This window comes from Maylandia zebra, linkage group LG2 (genome assembly GCF_041146795.1).
Source record: "Maylandia zebra isolate NMK-2024a linkage group LG2, Mzebra_GT3a, whole genome shotgun sequence".
NCBI classification, from domain to species: Eukaryota; Metazoa; Chordata; class Actinopteri; order Cichliformes; family Cichlidae; genus Maylandia; species Maylandia zebra.
Genome location: NC_135168.1, coordinates 4,787,651 through 4,810,820, shown reverse-complemented (window position 1 = coordinate 4,810,820; position 23,170 = coordinate 4,787,651). Strand labels below are relative to the sequence as shown.

The 23,170-nt window shown below is 42.0% G+C and overlaps 1 protein-coding gene and 1 long non-coding RNA gene across 2 annotated transcripts in view; both read right to left on the bottom strand.

The window, feature by feature from the left end:
- LOC112434115 (NACHT, LRR and PYD domains-containing protein 12-like) overlaps positions 1-13,552 on the bottom strand; it is a 41,265-nt gene extending 27,713 nt beyond the window's left edge. Inside the window, exons 1-4 of the mRNA XM_076876298.1 lie at positions 13,544-13,552; positions 11,688-11,886; positions 6,163-7,948; positions 3,157-3,330 (exon numbers count right to left, since the gene is read on the bottom strand). Of these exons, the coding sequence (XP_076732413.1) occupies positions 3,157-3,330; positions 6,163-7,948; positions 11,688-11,886; positions 13,544-13,552 (2,168 nt within the window). The remainder of the gene's footprint in view (positions 1-3,156; positions 3,331-6,162; positions 7,949-11,687; positions 11,887-13,543) is intronic.
- Positions 13,553-16,562: 3,010 nt separating this feature from the next.
- Positions 16,563-21,604, bottom strand: LOC143420453 (uncharacterized). The gene is made up of 3 exons (XR_013100287.1): positions 21,439-21,604; positions 16,722-16,842; positions 16,563-16,637 (listed from the first exon to the last, which is right to left on the bottom strand). It is a non-coding gene; the product is annotated as an uncharacterized LOC143420453 (long non-coding RNA).
- Between the last annotated feature and the right edge of the window lie 1,566 nt (positions 21,605-23,170).

Sequence of the window (23,170 nt, the reverse complement as noted above, 5' to 3'; positions counted from 1 at the left end):
GTTTCACGTGTCTGAGCGAACACAAAAACTCCCTGAGCGTCCCTTGGACCACTGTGAGCAACAGCAGACGTGTGCACTGTGGTCACGCCAGCATCTTATCCATCCAAGTTACACGGTTTATTAAAGTAATCAAATTACAGCATTTACATTTATGTTAGACTACTTTTAATTAACTGCTTTAGCCCACTTACAATGAAAATTAAAAACAACCTTGTTCATGACCTGTAGCATGTTAACACTATTGGAAGTAAAAATAACTTGAACTCCAATTTTGAAAACACAACTTTATTTTTTCTATTTTTATAAAGCTCTGACTTGTATTATGAGTCTGTGGTCTGGGAGAGAGTCTGTAACTCTGTCTGCAACATACAGGATATAATGACCAATGTTGGCAATTAATTATATAGTTACTTCTTCAAAAAAGTAACTGAGTTTTGCAAACAACAAAGTTTGTTGCAATAAATACTGAATACTATCGTTGTTATAAACAACAATACTATTCAGGAAGAAAACCAAACATTGCAGATATTTTATCATAACTCTGGTTTTACGTGGCCGATCAACACAATTTAAAAACTGGTATAAAGTCCACACTTTTTCCCTCAGTTGCTCCGTCTGTCCTGCTCACATCTCCAATGGTTGTACACGTTGTCATTAACGTGGCTTCACCTCATCATCAGCCACTTTGCTCGCTATAACACCGGTGTTGGCACATAAGGACGCTGTCATAGCCTGTCAGCGACGTTGATTAGCTGCGTATATACGAATGTGAATCGCGTGATTGGCTGGACTATGGGATAAGGTGGCATCGTTCTAATCCCATACGGGAGCAGCCAGTCACTGACTAACACTGCAAAACAGAATTGTTAAAGTATTAATTTTAATTTCAATTGAGATTTGATTTTTTTTGTGCGCAACACAGATTTTCTGTGCGCAGAGACGTGTCAGCAGCGCGCAGTTGCACGAGCGCAGCTTAGAGGGAACATTGGGCACCACCACAGTTCACTTCAAGAAAACTTTACTTCAGATTTGTTTTCATGGTTTGATCCAGTGATGAGAGCCGTTTCCCCCATGTCCAGTCCTTGTACTAAGCTAGGCTAAACATGTCTAGTGCCTGTCTCTGTGCAGCTTTTAATCTGATGTTAATAAGGTAGAAATGGAGGAAGAAGAAAATGACTTCATCAATCAACATGCAGCTACCAACCCAAATGGTGAGGTGGTGGTTAGTTATTACTGTTGTTTCTGATCCCCTACATTATCCTACATCCATCCATCCATCTTCATCCGCTTTATCCGAGGCCGGGTCGCGGGGGCAGCAGCCTAAGCAAAGAGGCCCAGACCTCCCTCTCCCCAGCCACCTCCTCCAGCTTATCCGGGGGAACACCAAGGCGTTCCCAGGCCAGCCGAGAGATATAATCTCTCCAGCGTGTCCTGGGTCTGCCCCGGGGCCTCCTCCCGGTGGGACATGCCTGGAACACCTCACCAAGGAGGCGCCCAGGGGCCATCCTTGTCAGATGCCTGAACCACCTCAGCTGGCTCCTGTCGATGTGGAGCAGCAGCTGCTCTACTCTGAGCCCCTCCCGGATGGCCGAACTTCTCACCCTATCTCTAAGGGAGAGGCCAGCCACCCTTCGGAGGAAGCTCATTTCTGCCGCTTGTATCCGCGATCTCGTTCTTTCGGTCACTACCCACAGCTCGTGGCCATAGGTGAGGGTAGGGACGTAGATCGACCGGTAAATTGAGAGCTTCGCTTTTACACTCAGCTCCCTCTTCACCACGACGGACCGGTGCAGCGTCTGCATTACTGCAGCTGCAGCCCCAATCCGTCTGTCGATCTCCGGCTCCCTTCTCCCATCACTCGCGAACAAGACCCCGAGATACTTGAACTCCTCCACTTGGGGCAGGAACTCATCCCCGACCCGGAGTGGGCACTCCACCCTTTTCCGGCTGAGAACCATGGCCTCAGATTTTGATATCCTACATTCAAATATATTCTCCAGCTACAATAGTGTTTGTGTTCCTAAAAGGATTTCATGAATGTGTTATTGTTCATGTCACATCTGTATGAAACAAAGGGGAAGTCAGGTTTATCCTTCATGATCACAAACTGTTCCTACATGTAAACCTGAGATCTGTGTGGAGCAGCTGACCTCCACGATGTGCTCAACACAAACATTATTTACCATCAGTTACTGTGTGACTGAACCACGTGGGTGTATGAAACATCGCTTTCAGTTTTAATAGCACATGGCAACATTCAGACGTGAATCTATACAGTAACACTTTGATTTGTTACAGTGAGGAGACTGTTGAAGGAATGATGAGGGGAAACTGTAACAGCAGCAACAGAAACCAGGAGACAAAGCTGAGGTCTGGGTTCCTCTATGCTACACACAGCCTCCTGCTCCTGGACTTTAGTAAACACATAAATGTCTCCAAGTACACTTACTTCAGAAACTCTATTAAACTCATTATAACTTTACTTCAGCTTTAAATTACTCACAACATCAGCACACATGAGTAAACACATGAGTGATGGTGGCTCAAGAGTTGGCAGTTTGTCTTGTAATCGGAAGGTGTCCGGTTCGAGCCCCAGCTCAGTCAGTCTCGGTCATTGTGTCCTTGGGCAAGACACTTCACCTACTGCCTACTGGTGATGGCCAGAGGGGCCGATGGCGCGATATAGCAGCCTCGCTTCTGTCAGTCTGCTCCAGGGCAGCTGTGGCTACAACTGTAGCAATCCCAGTTGTAGCTACAATTGTAGCTACAAAACCTTCTCACAGTGTGTGAATGTGAGAGTGAATGAATAGTGGAATTGTAAAGCACTTTGAGGTTCTCGAAAAGCACTATATAAATGCAATCCATTATTATTATTATTATTATTAAACAAAGTAACTCACACAGCTACTGTTCAAGTTTAGTCATCTTTAATACAAATATACCTCATTATTATGAATCTCACAGCTACCTGCTCATTGAACTGAACAATAATTCTGTTTGACCATTAAAACAAAATATGTGACTGTAAAAAAATCTTCAGACAGTAATTAAGAATCTCCTAAGCAATCCAAAGATAAAGAAAAGTTCACCTGCCAATTCTATAAAGCTTGGTTGTTTGTACAATAATATCATTTAATGATATGTTTGGATCCTGACCTGAGAGTTTCCAGTGTACAATGTGGACTCTGCAGTGCAGCAGACAGAAGCTTCACTCCTGAATCCTGCAGGTCATTGTTACTCAGGTCCAGCTCTTTCAGACTAGAGGACTGGGAGTTGAGAACTGAGGACAGAGCATCACAGCTTCTCTCTGAGAGGTTACAGCCACTCAGTCTGGAAGAAAACAAACAAACAATTAAATCAGTCAAATGAAACATTTTTAATGCCAGCATGCAATACAATTATTGGTTAACTAAATAGCTTCATTAAAACACAACTCTTCTTCTATAGCAGCACTTACTCCTTGTAAGCTCCACCTGCTCCACCTTCTGAGTCAGAAGACATGAAAACAAACTGTAAATCTAGTAGAAACATGATTGGAAATCTTCTCAGATCCATTTGTACATTTAGAGCCTGATACTGAAATATAGCAGCACGGACATTCACAGCAGCAAAGGGTTCTTGCTGATCTGAGCTGGCTTGGCCCTGGCTTATTGAAGATTAAAGAAAGCGGAATCAGCTGTTCAAACCCCCACAAGGCTGCCCGCTGTGACTGAAACAATGGGACGGGTCGTGACTTCTCAAAATGGGCTCAATGAATGCAGCACGGATAAGATCTTGAAGAAGCTCATGGCGGTCGTGAGTTTTCAGACTTTGCTCTTTGAGCACAAAACCGATAACCTCTCGGAGAAGCTCGTGGCTCTCCAACGGGAGATTGAGAGACGAGTGACGGACTGTTAGATCAGCTGTGAAATTGACATGCAGTTGTTCGCACCAAAGAAAGCCACCATCATTTCATGCGGCTAACATACCGGCGCGAGCTGTGGTCTCAAGGCTGGAGCTGAACATAACAAATCTCACCCTGATAACAGACGGTGTTTAGACTGTTCCTTCCCATCCTAAGCATGCTTATCCCCTCCCGGTGCAGACGGTGGGTTGAGGGGACCAGCGCAAATGCTGCAGGCCCGGGTGCGCTGTCTACACCGGCTGTCTCTCGCCTTTTACCCATCCCTGTTGCTTGTCATGTGTTTCTATGGCGCATTAAGAGTTTTCATGTGCTCTGCGCTAAGGTCATTTTTTTCTGTTTTTAAACTGATCTCCCTGTTGGAGCTCAGTCTGGGGGGAGTTCTTTTTTGTCCTCATCTTTCCTGATGTTGTGCATTTTCTGCTGTTCGGTTCCAGGTCGCTGCTCTAGCGGCTGAACGGCCAGCTACCTAGCCTGACCCTTCTCCCCAATGTGATGTTTGTGTATTGTATGTACGGTTGGCAAGGTCAGTATCCTAATTGCCCCTTGAAAATAAATACAGTGTTCTGAATCTGAATCTGAAAAGATTACAGAAGACGACTCTGTTCAGTAAATATTACGCTCATGCTGTCAAGAAATACCAAAGGTAGGTAAAACTCTGGTTGTTGCAGCCATCCAGTATGACATGCTTTGTACTGTCCTGCTGCAGTTTGTGACACCTGGTTGATGAGCTGTGAAGGATGATGAAACAAACACTTCACTCAATGTTTGCCTTCTAAACTGGATGTAATTTTGGCAGCCGATAGTTTTTCTTAATCTATCCCAGCTGCAAATAGGAAAACAACAAATAAATAACTTTACCCACTTGGATCCTTATCATTCAAGATTGTGAAAAGATTCTCTACTCAGAGAATACTGGAGATTTTAGATGAGAGAGATGGAAGATGATGAAGGGGAAGAGTTTTCAGAACTTGAGGCCTTTTGTCTTCACTGTATAGGACAGAGAAGACAGGAAGGGAGGGAGAAGTGAGGAGAATAGCACACAGGAAATGGTCTTGGGCAGACTCAAACCAGGCCCTGGAGTCATGACTCTAACCTTCAGTGCATGGGTCACCTGCTCAGCCAGGTAAGCTACAGCAGTCAGCAGTGTGTGAGTTAATTTGAAGACAATGATGACTATAAGTCAGGTAAAAAAAATACTATCATCAACCAACAAGAGGAAAACAGTGAGCTTGAATGACCAAGCCTTGACCGAGGGTGGCTCACTCCTCGGTCTTCTTGCCCAAGGAGTGAACCACCCTGCATGGCCATCAATGTGGTGCAACCAAGGCCATCCAAGCTGATTTTTAACTTTTCGTCCCAGATACCACCTTAGAAATCATCTAGATTAGGATATGTTGGCTGTTCTAGATCCAATCACAACAAACAGAGAGCTGTTGTGTGTCCAAGGTGAACAGGAAGAATATATACATCCATAAAGTCAATAAAGTCAGAAGGTTTGCTTTAGACTGTGCTGCAGTTTATCATCAAAGACAAACAGGCACCATGCTGCCAACAAATGGCATCAAGTCTGACTTGAGGTTTTTTGTTCTTTGTTTTTTTAATCAAGATTAAATTTTATAGCAACCACAGCAGAGATGACCAGGGAAGGTGTGCTTGAGGGGATATAGCTACAACAGCTGGTTTCAGACTGAAGATGAACTGAGGTGCTGCACCCAAGTCTGCAGGTTCAGGGAGGGACAAACATCTGCTGCAACCAGATTGGAGTGAGAGGAGAGAGCAGGCCAACAACAACAAAGAAACAACAAACACACTGTGGAAGACCGAAGCAGAGTTTAGTTTAAAGTGGAACTAAGGATGTTTCTCTGGCTGCCAGGATTCACTGAGTAATTCAAATGCTTTCTTTAATGCAGGACCCACCATGCATGTAAAAGCAAGTGTTTCACCAATATTTGTCTAAAAATAGACCTGCAGTAGAAATGTATCTAGGAGCATGCATGTGAATATAAAGTATCACAACATTAGGCACATGCAGCCTAAGTGTTTAAAAAAAGACTGATAACATAACAGCAGCAGTGATGATCAGAGTTTATGGTGAATCCAGCGTCTCGAGTTCTGGAGGCATCAAAGAGGTCACAGTTGTATTGGAGAAATCCCAAAACTTTAGGATACAATTTCATACAAAGACAGAAAACCTGGTGAAATAAATTACTGACACAGTTGGATGTTAAAAGTAAAGACATGAGTACAAATGTACTTACAGAGCTTTGCTGGAGGCTTTGACCACTGGCAGCAGCCTCAGAAGAGCCTCCTCTGAAGCAGAGTATTTCTTCAGGTCAAACACATCCAGATCTTCTTCTGATGACAGTAAGATGAAGACCAGAGCTGACCACTGAGCAGGAGTCAGTTTATCTGTGGAGAGACGTCCTGATCTCAGGGACTGTTGGATCTCCTCCACTAGAGAACGATCATTCAGTTCATTCAGACAGTGGAACAGATTGATGCTTTTCTCTGCAGACAGATTCTCACTGAGCTTCTTCTTGATGTACTGGACTGTTTCCTGATTGGTCAGTGAGCTGTTTCCTGTCTGTGTCAGCAGACCTCGTAGGAGAGTCTGATTGGTCTGCAGTGAAAGACCCAGGAGGAAGCGGAGGAACAAGTCCAGGTGTCCATTTGGACTCTCTAAGGCCTTGTTCACAGCACTCTGGTGAAGAGATGGTTTAAACCACCAGGAGGTTGTTTGTTGTTGTTCCAGCAGATTGAGTCCAGAGTTGATGAAGGTCAGATGGACATGAAGAGCAGCCAGAAACTCCTGAACACTCAGATGGATGAAGCAGAACACCTTGTCCTGGTACAGTCCTCTCTCCTCTTTAAAGATCTGTGTGAACACTCCTGAGTACACTGAGGCTGCTCTGATATCGATGCCACACTCTGTCAGGTCTGATTCATAGAAGATCAGGTTTCCTTTCTGCAGCTGATCAAAAGCCAGTTTTCCCAGAGACTCCATCATCTTCCTGCTCTCTGGACTCCAGTGTGGATCTGTCTCAGCTCCTCCATCATACTTAACCTTCTTCACTTTGGCCTGAACCACCAGGAAGTGGATGTACATCTCAGTCAGGGTGTTGGGCAGCTGTCCTCCCTCTCTGGTTTTCAGCACATCCTCCAGAACTGTAGCAGTGATCCAGCAGAAGACTGGGATGTGACACATGATGTGGAGGCTTCGTGATGTCTTGATGTGGGAGATGATCCTGCTGGCCTGCTCCTCATCTCTGAATCGGTTCCTGAAGTACTCCTCCTTCTGTGGGTCAGTGAACCCTCTGACCTCTGTCACCATGCCGACACAGTCAGGAGGGATCTGATTGGCTGCTGCAGGTCGTGTGGTTATCCAGAGGCGAGCAGAGGGAAGCAGTTTCCCCCTGATGAGGTTTATCAGCAGCACATCCACTGAGGTGGACTTTCTAGGGTCAGTTAGGATTGTAGTTTTGTGGAAGTCCAGAGGAAGTCGACACTCATCCAGACCATCAAAGATGAACACAACCTGGAAGTCTTCAAAGCTGCAGATTCCTGCTTCTTTGGTTTCAGTAAAGAAGTGATGAACAAGTCCCACCAAGCTGAACTTTTCCTCTTTCAGCACATTCAGCTCTCTGAAAGTGAATGGAAATATGAACTGGATGTCCTGGTTGGCTTTGTCTTCAGCCCAGTCCAGGGTGTATTTCTGTGTTAGGAATGTTTTCCCAATGCCAGCCACTCCCTTTGTCAGCACTAGCACTGTTCTGATTGGTTCGTCTCTTCCAGGTGAGGCTTTAAAGATGTCTTTTTGTCTGATTGTTGTTTCTGGTCTGTCTGGTTTCCTGGATGCTGTTTCAATCTGTCTGACCTCATGTTCCTCATTGACCTCTGCAGTCCCTCCCTCTGTGATGTAGAGCTCTGTGTAGATCTGATTCAGAAGGGTTGGGTTTCCTGCTTTAGCGATCCCCTCAAACACACACTCAAACTTCTTCTTCAGTGCAGATTTAAGGTTACGTTGACATACCGTAGGAAAATGTTCTGGAAAAAGAATGCAAAACATTACGTCTCATTTTTTTTAAAGTATGGATATTTGGCTACATGTTGGTCCATCTCTTAAGAAAATAACAAATGTTCTAGTCATCACTCCATCCATTTATATTTTTACGCTTATCCAGGGCCGGTCAAGGAGGCAGCAGCCTAGGTAGAGAAGCCCTGACAACCCTCTTCATGACCACTTCCTCCAGCTTGTCTGGGGGAAAATCAAGGTGTTCCCAGGTAAGCTAAGAGATATAATCTTTCCAGCGTGTCCTGGGTCTGCCTCGGTGGGACATGCCCAGAACACCTCACTTAGTAGGCGCCCAGGGGGCATCCTTGTCAGACCCAAACGACCTCAACTGGCTTCTTTCGATGAGGAGGAGCAGCGGCTCTACTCTAAAGCCATCCCAGGTGGCTGAACTTCTCACCCTATTACTAAGGCAGAAGCCAGCAGCCCTTCAGAGGAAGCCCATTTCCACCGCTTGTATCTGCAAACTTGCTCTTTTGGTCACTAACAACATGACTATAAGTGAGGTTAGGGATGTAGATCGACAAGTGAGACTTTTGCTTTTAAACTCAGCTCTCTCTTCACCATGACGGACTGGTACAGCGTCCGGATCACTGCAGCAGCAGTACCACCAATCCATCTGTTCTCCCGTCACTTGTTAACATGGCCCCGAGATACTTGAACTCCACTCGGAGCAGGAACTCATTCTTGTCCCGGAGTGAGCACTCAACCCTTTTCCGGCTAAGGATCATGGCCCCAGATTTGGAGGTGCCGATTCTCATTTCCACCACTTCACAATCAGGCATGAACCGTTCTGGTACGAGCTGGAGGCCATCATCTGATTAGGGCAGCAGAACCACATTATCTGCGAAAAGCAGAGATCAGATTCTGAGACCACCCAACACTGCTGAATACCTTCTCCAGGTCCACAAAACACATGTAGACTGATTGGACAAACACCAATGCATCCTCAAGTATTTGAGAAGATAAAGAGCTGATACAGTGTTCCACAACCTGGATGAAAACCAAACTTTTCTTCCTGCATTCGAGGTTCAGACGGACAGACGGACTCTCCTTTCCAGCATCCTGGCATAGACTTTCCCAGGTAGGCTAAGGAGTGTGATCCCCCTATATTTGGAACACATCCTTGGGACCCCCTTCTTAAAGATGGGGTACCGGAGGAAATCCCCTAGCAAAATTGTATAGAGGCGTGTCAACCAAGACAGCCCTATAACATCCAGAGTCTTCAGGAAACCTCATCCACCCCAGGTGCTCTACACTGTAAATCCTAAAGTACAATGGGCTCAAAAGTTTTATAATCATAGAAATCAAAAGTAGCAACCAAGTCAAAACACCGTAAAAATTATAAGCAGATTCAACTTTTACTTAAGGGATCTTTATTAGAATAGAAAGTTATGAGCAAATAAAACCTTTGTGTCAAAGTTATTAAGTTAAGAGGCTTGATGACATCATGGCGTACGTTCGTGAACCTGAACTACATACTCTGAAAAGTTTTCAAGATGGCGGAGGTCTGAAGCGAAGTGAAGTGAAGAATAGCAAAGCAAGAAGATATGTAAGTAAAATGAAAGACAACATTTTCTGTTTGTTTTTTTATTCTTTGAGCTGCTGTCGATTATTACCAGAGGAATGTTGCGTCCGTGTTGAGTCATTTTGGTTGAAAAACTGAAGTTTTTTGTCGACGAGTCGGCGCACACTTTGGAGCTAACTGCTCACTATTTTAATGCAAGCCTAAATTGAGACTAAAATGCCAGTGGCAGCCACGTACCAGTTGTTGGGAATTATTATTGTGAGTGGTTTACTTATTTTCACCATAAGCTTTGTGATATGGTAATGGTTCCGCTTTGGCAAAATATGTTTTACATATTAACCTAATAACCGCTGCGGTGTAAATGTGGGCTAAGCTAGCTGTCTCAGTTGTGGTTTTTCTTTTCGTTCGAACAGCTTGAAGTGGGATTTGAGCATTAAACACAGTTATCGCCAAGCTCCAAGGTAAGTTTTTTTTTTTATTGTATTTTAATATTGTTGTGGTCAGTGCAGCAGCTGTAGTGGAAGATGAGCTTGTGGTAGGCGACATTCCCAAGTGGGCTGATGCATTTGTCTTGTTGTTCAGATTGTTTTATGTCTTGCATCTGGACTATCCAAAAAACCTGGTTAACACATTCATCCAGAAACTCCTGATGGGCCTTGAGGATGGTAAACAGTTGAAACCATGTCTTCTTCGCCTCAAAAACAATCTTTTACTGCCAGAGTAGCACGTACAGGTGCTGGCACTATACTGCTGGCAAAATTCAGACTGTTCCAATGAAGTTGATGCCTCGCATGACTAGTTGTACTAAACTGTAGTAAAGTTTCATACAAAGTTCTGTAGGTTTAGGACATCTGCTGCTATCTGTTCTCCATAGCCTGAGACAGACTGAGACAAACATGCCTCTAGATAGCTTGTTTTATATGGTGGGTGTTCTATTTAACTTAGTCTTATAATGAAAACGTGTAAGAAAATGCTCATACATATTTTTTTGTTTTAAATGTTTCTATTTTTAAAAGTTTTAAAAGGGAACAACTGGAGAAAAAACTGATGCACTATATTATTTGTTATAAAAATACTATTTATGTTGAAGTTTAAGGGAAAAGCTAAAGAGTAGATTGAGACTATTTATTTGGTTTAAATGTTTATAAAAATGCCTTTTATTAGTTTTATAACAGCATCAGGCTGATACTTTTTTTATGTTGTTTCCAGAATTATTTTTAAAAGAGAGCCAAAGAAAAGGCTGAAGCACTATCTTGTTTAACATTTTCACTGTACAAGTTGTACAATAAGCACTAAAAACATGTTCAAATGCAGAAGCATGTAAAGTTTTGTGCAGGTGGTTATAAATAAACTTGCAATTGCAAATCTGTCTCAGTTTCTTTTCTTTACAGAAAGACCCTGTCTATGAAGGGTTAGACTTAGCGTGTGCTTTAATAGGTAAATGGTAAATGGAGTGGTTCTTATATATTTATTCTTTTCTACTCATCTGAGCACTCAAAGCGCTTTACACAACTAGGTCCATTTAGAGTTTATATAAGTTATAATATTTAAGTTAGTAAAGTAATGAAATAAAGTTCAAATAAAATAAAATATACAAGTTTAGTGAAATTAAACTTTGTAAGTTACTTAAATACTAAGTTACAGGTTGGAGGTAGTTCAATTCCTTGATCTTATTGAGGTCATATTTTTTAAGTTACAGTGAACTTATAATTTTTAAGTAAGTTAACTTAAAAATTATTATGTAATCAGTTTCCTCATAAATGTTGAGTTCACTGAACTTATTCAGGTTTACAGTGTACCCAACAAGGAGTCATTTATCTCTCTTAGGGACCTCGCCCCCGGAGACAGGGAAGTCGTCCCCTCATCCACAGACTCTGCTTCTTCTACAGGAGGAGGAAGCCAGTGGGATTAAGGAAGTCCTCAAAGTATTCCTTCCACCGCCCGACAATATTCTCTGTCGACGTCAGCAGTGCTCCACCTGCACTATACATACACTATGCACAGAAGTCCAAAAACAAAACACCACTCGGATTCAGATCCAGGAGGCCGTTCCTCCCAATCACGCCCCTCCAGGGCTCACTGTCATTGACCACATCAGCGTTGAAGTCTCCCGGTAGGACAACAGTGGTTGTTTAATGACTGTTGTAGTCATCAATCAGCTTAAACGCTTACAGAAATGCTCTTACTGCAATAGAGACGGTCAGCCAGCTCCTCCTGCTTCAGCCTCCTCAGGAAGTTCACTGTGATTGTCACAAGTGCTTCTCTGCTCCTCCTCTCCTCCTCATCCTCCCTCTGACTCGCTAAGCATTCTGGGTAATCTGGACTCAGAACCTTCTGGATCTTCTTCAGCTCGTTCAAAAAAGTGATGATGTTGTCCTCCAGCAGCTGGAACAGAATATTTATGAATGAGCCAATCACAGTGAAATCATGTAATCATGAAAACATGTAAACACAAAGTGTGGATCATTAACCTGATGTTTCCACCTCTGATGAAGTCTCAGCTTTGTTTTTATACCACAGTAGTTTACACGGAGTTTGTAGTTGCAGAGAAAGACTCAAATCATTTGGAAATAAATGTTTTTAATTTACAAGGTTTACAGGTTCTTTCAACAGTGAATTTCAAGATAAATAATCATGATTATAATATTTCTGACTGAGTCAAAACTGAATTTGTGAATCAGAACTGGATCATTGTAAAAATCAGCAAAGTACACAACGTCTGTACTTTTTGTTTAAGTAGAAGGACAACTACTATTAAAAACTACTCCAGTAAAAGTTGAAGTACTCATTAAACTTAGAAGTAGCTCTTTGGAAGACATTTCTACTTTTAAAAAGTAGAAAGTTCAGATGTTTGTTTAAAAATGTACGAAGTAAAAGTAAAAAATAGTTACTACTCAAGTAAACTACAGATACCTGAAAATAGTAATTAGGTTATGTAATGAAGTATTTGTACTTTGTTCTCAGCCCTACAGACAATCCACTGGTCTACAAAGAGCAGCATGGAGATGACTGTGAACAGAACAGATGTAACAGTAGTTGTTGTACATGTACAGACCATAAATATGGAGTCCAGCTGTGTTTGATGCTGCTGGGCAGACTGACCACTGGGAACTTCTGAGCTCTGCTGGTCCACTCTGTGGAGGAAACATGAAGGATTAGATCATCATTAAGAGATTTAAAAGCAAATAAGAGAATTTTAAAAACAATCCTAAAATGTACAGTTAGCCAGTGGAGTAAAATTAAAATGGGGGTAGTGTGCTCAGACTTTTGTGTTCCGGTTAAAAGACGTGCTGCAGCATTTTGCACAACCTGCAGGTGCCTAATGGACGCATCACTAACCCCAAAATAAAGTGTGTTACAATAATCCAGCCTAGAAGTAACAAAGGCATGGATTACTGTCTCAAAATGCTGTTTTGATAAGATAGGCTTTATTTTGCTAATTCCCTCAAATGAAAAAAGCTAGATCTTACAACAGCTCTGACCTGGCTTTCAAGTTTAAGATTTGCCTCTATTTTAACTCCCAGATTAGTAATGACTGGTTCAGCATACTGTGCCAGTGAACCAAGATCTATAATAGTGGCCTCAGAAGCACCACCAAAAACCATCACTTCTGTTTTCTGTTCATTAAAATGTAAAAAGTTCAAAGCCATCCAGGACCTTATTTCATCAAGGCATCTGAGCAGCGGGTCTACTGAGAAGCCATTTATCTTTTTAAGTTGGAAATAAATCTGGGAGTCATCGGCGTAGCAGTGGAAAGAAATCCCATGTTTCCTGAAAATAGACCCAAGGGGTAGGAGATATAGAGAGAAAAGAAGCGGGCCTAAAACTGAACCCTGTGGGACCCCACATTGAAGAGAAGCAGCAGAGGATACAAACTCCCCTAGTTTCACAGACAAAGTTCGCTCTGCCAAATAGGATCTGAGCCACTGCAGTGCGGTACTCCTAATTACCACCAACTGCTCTAAACGGGAAATTAAAATATTATGATCCACTGTATCAAAAGCAGCAGTTAAATCTAACAGCACGATAATAACACAGTCACCTGAGTCATTTGCCAAAAACACATCATTAAAAACTCTTAAAAGGGCAGATTCGGTACAATGTAAAGCTTTAAAACCAGATTGGAAAACTTCTAAAATACCGTCTACTAGGAAGGACATTAATTGCTTGTAAACTACCTTTTCAAGAATCTTTGAGATAAAAGGCAGTTTGGAAATAGGTCTGTAATTTGCAATAATATCAGGATCAAGAGCAGGTTTCTTGAGTAGAGGCTGAATCACTGCATGTTTGAGATTGACAGGTACAACACCACTTTGACAGATAGCACTTTATCAATAAAAAAGTGTAGGAAGTTTTCACAAATTTCCTGAGAAGACTCGACACCAGCAGTCTGTGGAGCATGAAGGACCATGTCAATAGTCTTAAATAAGACATGAGGCTTACGACAATTTGCCTGAATAACAGCAGCAAAATGTTTCCTCTTAGCATCTTTTACAGTTTTCTGGTAAGAATTCCAGTAATCTTGTTCAAGGTTCAAGGTTCAAGGTTCTTTATTTGTCACATGCATAGTTATACAAGTATAACACACAGTGAAATGTAGCCTGACACGCTGCTCGACAAATTTGGGGGGGGGGGGGGGGGGGGGGGTGTAGAGGAAGAACATTATATATATATATATATATATATATATATATATATATATATATATATATATATAGTATATGCACTGGGTGAATGTGCAGTAGTAGCAGCAAGCAGGTGAATTCTGTACATTAATATGAATAGACATCTGACTATTTTACAGGATAGACAATATAAACATATTTAAAATTAAAGGAATTTGGAATGTACATTGTGCCTTGGTTTAGAGCAGGGGTGCCCAATCCTGGTCCTCGAGAGCTACCGTCCTGCAGCTTTTAGATGCATCCTTGTTCCCACACACCTGAATCAAATGAATGGCTTGTTATCAGGCCTTTGCCAAACATGATGGCATGCTGAAGAGATCAAACCATTTGATTCAGCTGTGTTGGAGTAGGGATGCATCTAAAAGCTGCAGGATAGTAGCTCTCGAGGACCGGGATTGGGCACCCCTGGTTTAGAGTGTCTGGAAGAGAGTCCTGTCTCAGTCAGTTATAGATGATGTGAGAGGGCGGGTGTGTGTGTTTAGGGCACGGATGGCTTGGGGATAGAAGCTCCTCTTGAGTCTCTCTGTAACATTTGGTATGACACCTGAAGTTGATCCTTCTTCCATTTACGTTCAGCTCTCCTACACTTTCTTCTGGCAGCCTGGGTGTCTTCATTCAGCCAGGGTTCAGATTTGGCTTTTACTTGCCTAAGCTTAAAGGGGGCCACTGAATCTAAAACTGTTTGACAGATAGAGTAAAACCACGTACTCAGCTCTTCTGTATCATGCATATGAAATCAGGAAGGCTGCCGTTCTGATTAAAAACAATAGAGAACTGTCCAGCAGAGGAAGGGTTAAAAATACGACAGCTCCTAGCAGCAACAGGAGGAAGATTAACTTTAGTACAAGGAAGGAAAACCTCAAACAGGACAGGCCTATGGTCTGACCATACAACATCACAAACCTCTAAGTTAGAGACAGGTAAATTGTGAGTTAAAACAAGATCCAACGTGTGCCCATATTTTTTGTGTAGGCACAGACACAGGTTGCACAAGATCAAAAGAGTCAATAAGATTTAAAAAGTCCTTTGCCATTGGCTTGTCAGGGCAGCACACATGAATATTGAAGTCCCCAATAATAAGGACATGATCATATTTTGGCATAATTTCAGCCAACACATCAGAAAAGTCATTTAAGAAGTTCTTATTGTATTTTGGGGGTCTGTAAACCACAGCACAGAGCACTGTGTGAGAGCGACCCAGCTCAAACATGCTCAGTTCAAAGCTACTAGGTGAGGTTGATAATGACAGTGGTTTACATTTATACTGCTTTTTAAAAACAACCGCTAGTCCTCCTCCTCTGCCTGATATTCGAGGAGAGTTTAGAAAGCAGCAGTCATCAGGTAAGAGATCTGTGAAAACGCTGGACTCACCGCCCCTCAACCATGTCTCAGTTATACAGAGGAAATCCAGTCCTTGGGTCATAAATAAATCCCTTAAAATAAAAGTTTTATTACTCAGTGAGTAATAAAACACTTGACGGCAGCTGAACCAATCAGCTCAATATGGAAGATGATAAACACACACTGACCTCTCGATGGAAAGTTTGAGTGTTAAGGGTGAACCTGGGACCATTTCGTGGCCTTTGCGTTTTTTAATTCCACGCCATTTCCACTGTGTTTAATGGAATATAGCCAAATTTTCAAAAATTTCTTAAGTTTCCTAAATGAGCTTAAATGGCTGAGCGACAGACATCAACTATCGAACCTCGTTTTAATCTACTGACAGCACTAGTGTTCACTCTTGTGCCTCCAACTGTTTTACGCCCTTTCAACACCTTCGTGGTCAAAAGTGTACACGCACAAAATCTACAATAAAACCCTCACGCAGCAATAGGACAGACACACAATCCATTTATCTCTGTGTCTCAAACACACACACGTGTATTCAAAGCCTCGATTTGTTCATATTTCATCTGTTGTGTTTTTATCTTCAGCGTTTTCAGTGTTGCTGCATTTACACCAAAAATGTTTCCATTGATGAATCAGATTGATTTGAATGTGTTTCATCCATACAAATCCCTCCCTGGTGGTCACATGACTCTATAACATAACAGGAGTCATGTGACAAGAGTTTCATGCTGTAAAATGTCAAAATGGTTGAATGTGGTGGAGTAAAAATGTGAGATGTCAGCTACTTTTCTTCAATATGAAATGTTTGCAGGGCCTGACAGGAAGTGGACGGACGCTCTGATCACTTCCTGTTTGCTGAAGTGGGTTTTCAGTTGTTTAGAAACCAAAGGCTTGTTTTAAAAGACAGTTTAAATGGGACTGAGGGAACAACGTGTTTGTAGTTTATATCCAACAACATCAAGCAGTTTAATCAAAGAGTTCCTGTTACTAACAGCTCACCTCTCTGCAGCAGACACAGGCTGGACTTTAAAATTAATGAAGCGACCTTTAGACCCGTCACTCTGTAAGGACACAGAGCTGGGTGGAGGTCCAGGCTGGTTCCTGTGAATAATGATGCAGCAGTGATGTGAGTGCTGAGCTGTGACATGGAGAAGAGTCATGCACAGTTAGAGATGGTCATCTCACCTCTGAGCTTTGGTCTGGCTCTCATGTTCCCCACACAGAGTGCTTTTAGAGGGAGGGACTCCCTCCTCTCTGTCCTCACACTGATCCATGCTGCTCAATTCAGCTCACACACACTTTCTACCTGCAGAGGAAACACAAATCATTCATGTGCACATCAGCTGAAATCCTCCTTTCATCATGTGTGCTGTCCAAATATCAGCTGCTTCTTTCCTGCTTCATCTCAGTGTCAGCTGGATGCAGTCAGACAGCAGTGTGAGGCAGAGGAAGCTGCCATCAGCTGCTCTGCTATCAGTCCACTAGATGGAGCCTGAAGCACACACGATGCATTCACTGGCACACACGATGCATTCACTGACACACACTGATTCACTGTGACTGGAAGCTTCAGTCAGTCCAACACGTGTGAACAACATTTTAAACATTTCAGCTGATCCAGGATTCAAAGAGGATCAGCAGAGTTAAAGCTTCACACTAATTCTTGCTGCTGAGTTTGCAGAGAACTGCACACACACTGATTCACTGCTAATGAGAAGCTTCTTCCATCCAGTAATTCATCATCCATCAGCTCTGCTGCTGCTCTCAGTCCTGGACTCTGATCACACACTAAAAGCAGCTTTTTAACTCGTGTCTGTAAGAACTCTTAGTTTAGTTAGTTAGCTGAGTTTGCAGAGAACTGCACACACACTGATTCACTGTTTGGGAAACTAGAAAAATGTTGGTCTTGAACTGGCTGCGTAATGCAGACAGGGTAGGACCCGAATATAACGGCGAAACATCTCCAAGCAACTTACAGAAGTCCAGATGCTTTTCTTTCCAAGCTCCTTCAACTATGATGACCTGGATGACTGAGAACCTTCACAGGAAAAATGAAACACACTGAACAAAGAATGCAAGACTTTCACAATAAAACAGCAAACAAAGGAACGCAACACTGACACGTGAGCTTGACAGAGGAGTGGAGGAAAGTGTTACGGATTCAAATATTGGGGATGGATACAAGAGGAAAAACCACAATAACAACACTGGTCCGGTCGGGTTGAGTCAAACGATGATTTTAATGATCACACACGTGGGAGATGGACACTGATGCAGACAGCCTCAAATCTGAAAATGGTGGAGCATTGCTCAAACTCTTATAGCCTCTGGTGCCTCCACCTTATCATAAAAGCCTAAACATTCACATGCTTTCTCTCACACAGCGCCTAAGCTACGACCTTGGCTCCCTGTTTATCTGCTCCTGCTGAGATGGGGCAGAAAACTCCAGCATGTTCTCTTCTAATCAGACAAATAAGGCGATGACTTTCTGCAAACAGTATTTCTTATAACTCAGCAGTATAATGCATCATAAAACAATATCATTCATTCACAATAAATCAGCAGTCTAATGTAATGCAAATCAGTTTAACTAATGCAATAGTTATCAGCTTCTTCTAATTCAGGAGAATAATGCAAACTAAAACTACATAATAATTCACAATCTTTAATTAGGGGTATAACATGGCATAAAATAATATTATAATCCCACAAAAGGCAGACGAGAGTGAGCGAGGGAAAGAGGAGACAAGAGAGACATGACAGGCTGAGGAAATATAGAGCACCAGGCCTCACACAAACACACACAAACACAGACACACACAGACACACACAGACACACACAGAGGCACACAGGGAATCTAATGATCAAGGAACTAAACAGGAAGTATAAGAAACTCAAAGCAGCATAAATAAGACTTATTAGATTATTCTGTTATTATATGTTACCTTATATATGTAATCAAAGTAGTTGAATTAGAATACTGCTGTAGATCATATTATACCCTTTAATATAGAGTGTGTGAGCTGTATGTAGTTTAGTTCTCATTATACTTTTGAGTTAACAGAACATATTCACATATTAGTTCATTAGATAAATGTGCATCACTCTGTATCCTTGATCTGCTGGGAATGTGTTACACTGTTTTCTTGACATGCTTAATTGTTGAATCATGAAGAGAAGGTTGTAAGCAGGAGACTCTGTGTCTAAAGACAGGGGAGATAGATAGACCACATTCCACACCCCCACCTTACAGAAAGCAGAGAAACAACTGCCGAGGTCATAACTTAGGCGCTGTAACAGAGAAAAAATGTGATGTTTTGGCTTTTACGACTAGCTGGGGGCCACTAGAGACTATAAAAAGCTGAGCAACCCGTCACCATTTTGAGACATGTGCCTGACCCTCTGGTAGCATCTCTCCCGTCCGGACGTTGTAATGCTCTTATTGTTGAATTGTATGGAAATAAATGATTGTTGATTGAGCATTTATACACCGAGTATTGTCCCTCCTTCAGCCCAAAGATTCAAAGAATTGGGAGAATTCAACAGACTGTAAATGAACCAGAACATAAACCATAATACAAAAAATGCAAAGTACTTGGTCAAAAGGACCCAGAACCATTAAAGTTCTTTTCTTTGCTCTTCACTGTTTGAGTGCAAACAGACTCCACGTTAAACTCTGACAGCACCGTCCCTGCTGCTGCTGTCAGACCTGTTATTCACTCACTGCTCGCCAGTGTTTCTAATGAGTTTTACTCATCCATGAGAGCTTAAAGCACTTACAAGCTTTAAGCTCTAATGTTTCACGTGTCTGAGCGAACACACAAACTCCCTGAGCGATCCACTGTGAGCAACAGGAGACGTGTGCACTGTGGTCACGCCAGCGTCGAATCCATCCAAGTTACATGTTTATTAAAATAATCAATTTACAGCATTTACATTTCTGTTAGACGACTTTTAATTAACTGTTTTATCCCACTTACTATGAAAGTTTAAAAAAAATCTTGTTCATGACCTGTGCAGCATGTAAACACTATTGGAAGGAAAAATAACTTGAACTCCAATTTTGAAAACACAACTTTCTTTAAATAAAGCTCTGACTTGTATTATGAGTCTGTGGTCTGGGAGAGAGTCTGTAACTCTGTCTGCAACATACAGTAAATAATGACCAATGTTGGGCAGTTAATTATATAGTTACTTCTTCAAAAAAGTAACTGAGTTATGAAAAGAAAGTTTTTTGCAGCTGTTTACCTAAAAATGCAGCCAAGGCAATTATTTTAAATAAACATTTCAAACTATTTACAGAACAATCAGCTGTTCTGCATCAAATCTGATGCCACACAAATTATTTGTGTCACTTCAAAAATAATTTCTGTCCACTATGAGATGAAGGAGAACAACAGCCTGATACCTGCAGGCCTGACAGCAGCAGATGTATCACTGCTGTAACACCTGTAACACTCAGCAGCCGCCTCATTGTTCTGACACACACAACAACACTATTGACTACACACTAACTACACACTAACTACACAAGATTTGCTCTAAACATCTCAAATCTCTCACATCTCAAACACGCCGTCACTCCGTTTCTTAACAACTAAATGCCATGTTTTGATTGGTTGACATGGTACATTTTTCGACCAATAGGAAAGGTTGGGGGTTGGTGTTGTTTTTGCTCACAGGCTTTCAAGCGTTTTCCTTATAAAACGGCGTTTTTACCGTTTCTTCCTGCAGTAAATATAAACAACGACAGTATTCAGGAAGAAAACCAAACACTGCAGATATTTTATCATAACTCTGGTTTTACGTGGCCGATCAACACAATTTAAAAACTGGTATAAAGTCCACACTTTTCCTGTCAGTTGTTCCGTCTGTCCTGCTCACATCTCCAATGGTTGTACATGTTGTCATTAACGTGGCTTCACTCCACATCAGCCGCTTTGCTAAAACACCGGCACATATTTACTTTAATTTCAATTCAGGTTAGAATTCTTTTTGTGTGCGCACCACAGATTTTCTCTGCGCAGAGACCGTTCCAACAGTGCGCAATTGCGCACGTGCGCAGCTTAGAGGGAACATTGCTTACAAGGTGACTACCCATAAAAACGAGTGTGCTTCACTGTCAGAGCTACGGTGATTCAACCAGTAGGTCGAATGACTTGATAATAAAAATATTTGTTTGATGCTTTGCATTGAGGCGCATTGTTGAATTTGCAGGGACACAATTACCACAGATCAATTGTTCAAACCACTACAGTAGGGAGCCATGTTATGAATAATAAACAAATACTACTACTAATAATAATGTTATTTTTAAGTAATTGTTTTCGACTAAACATCACATATAATGTAACAAGCAGAAAATTCAGGTTAAGTGCATTATCAGCATTTGGAGGAGCTCCTTCTCTTTACTGCTCACCTCTTACAAAGTGTTCACACAGTTTGCTAGCCTCTGTCAGCCTGCTAGCTATGCTAACAAGTCTACTACACACACTTGACTCGGTCACATGACAGACAGCAGAGATAGCTCCTCTGCTAGCTAAGCTAACTCATGTTAAAGGTCAAAGAAATGAGGCGATGCTGGGAGTTACGTCACAGACTAGCAGAATTTAGTTATTCAGCATAATATTTAATCCTTATTATCTGCTCCTCTCACCTCTGTTTACCTCTGAAAACAAGAAAATTTAGCCAACAGTTTATTAGCTTTGGTGAAATTATAAACAGGCATCAGCGCAGTCACCTATACTGTGCTTTAATGCTGGAGCAGCAGGAACACCAGTTAATCTAAAATCTCCTTTTCTCTCTAAAAAGTGACAGCAGACTGAGTCAAAGACAGAAACCTTATTTAAACACCAAATATTCACTTCCTGATCCAGGATTCAAAGAGGACGTTGAACTTACTCAGCTTCTTCCAATGAACGTCTTCACTCTGCAGCTCTCTGCTGTCTGGACCAGGTCTGTGTAGAAACAGAAAATCCTCTGCTTCTTCTCCGTCAGCAGTCCTCTGTGTCTGCAGACTGCGTCAGATTAAACACTTCACACCAGCAAAGAGGCTGAAGCTCACAGGTCAAAGGTCAGCTGCTGATCAATTTGATCAATAGTTAAGCTGCAGCAGGTTTCGGCTCCAACTCCAACACACAGAAAACAACCCTGAGAACAAATCAGATGATGTGTGGGTGTGTCTGCAGGCTTCAATAGCTGAGCATTAAACACTCAGCAAAGAGGCTGAAGCTCACAGGTCAACGGTCAGCTGCTGCACTGTGTATAACAATTCACTTTTGAACAGTAGATAGCCTGTAGGCGTCTCTGCAGTGATAAACAGTTTACACATTAAACACTGAACCATAAAAGAAGCTTAAGCTGCAGCTCACAGGTCAAAGCTCAGCTGCTGCACCCAGTTATGAGTTTAAATAAATCATTAATCATGATCTTTTCCCTCTCAGCACTTTCACTTGGCCTTGGAGTGTTTTGACGGAGCTACACTGTATGTTTCAAATGTTGTAAATAAATTGGGAGTTAGGGCTGGGCAATATGGCCTAAAATCCATATCGCGGTATAATTTGAAGCATGTGCGGTAACGATATATATCGCGATATATTCTTTTCTTCTGTATAACATATTTTCCACACTATAAGGCAGACTTACAATCCTTTAATTTTCTCAAAAATCAAGAGTGTGCCTTATGTATGAATTCTGGTTGTGCTTACTGACCTCGAACCGATTTTGGCTGCAGAAATCTGTTAAAAAATGTTTTAGTAGAACTTTGGTAAGCTACGAAGCCGCACTGCTTGATGGATTGTCAGAGCATTACGGCTGCCGTGGTGAGGAGCTTCGCGGAGGAATCTGGGTCCAAAACACCCTGTCAGCTTCAGGTCCCAAAGTCAAACGAACACTGAGAGTTAAAAACGGTCTAAATTATTTCATCTTTAATTAAATCATCAGCGTTGCTGCTTTACCAGGTGTAACAATTAAGTTTAACATCCAGGCATCCATGGAAACAGAATTTATTAAATTTAACGGAGTTAGAAGTTAACAGGAAGTCAGCTCGCTAGTGTACACCTAAACATTTCATACCATGTTCTGACTGAGAGATTTTTGAAACTAATTCAAACGTACAGCTCTGCTACCACTTCCAACATAAATGAAGACAGGAAACTAAACAGCAGTGACGTTTGCAGGGTTACTGAAGTTGGACTACCTGGTATATAATGTTGTGCTACGTGATTGCTAGCGACACAGCTATGTTAGCATAACATTAGCACAGTGAAGCTGGAGGATGAACGCCAACTTTTTTTCCACTCGATAAAAGTTAACGTGAGAGATTCTGGTGGTCAGGGACAAATGCAGTCGCATAGCAGGTACACGGGCCAAACTTCAGTCAGGAGAACAACTGAGATCATTCATCCACAACACGAGGTTAGTTATTAATATACTGCCACAACATGGGAATAGAGCAGCTGCGAGAGAATTCAACATTAATGAATCAATGTTACGGAAGTGGAGGAAGTGCAGTTTTTGGCTTTCCCCGCGTTTCAAAAGTGCTTCATCTCTTTGCTATGACTGTCGTCCACCATAATTGCAGATGATAATTGTTGTAGCCGCTGCGATGCTTTCGACCAAAAAAGGCGCAGCT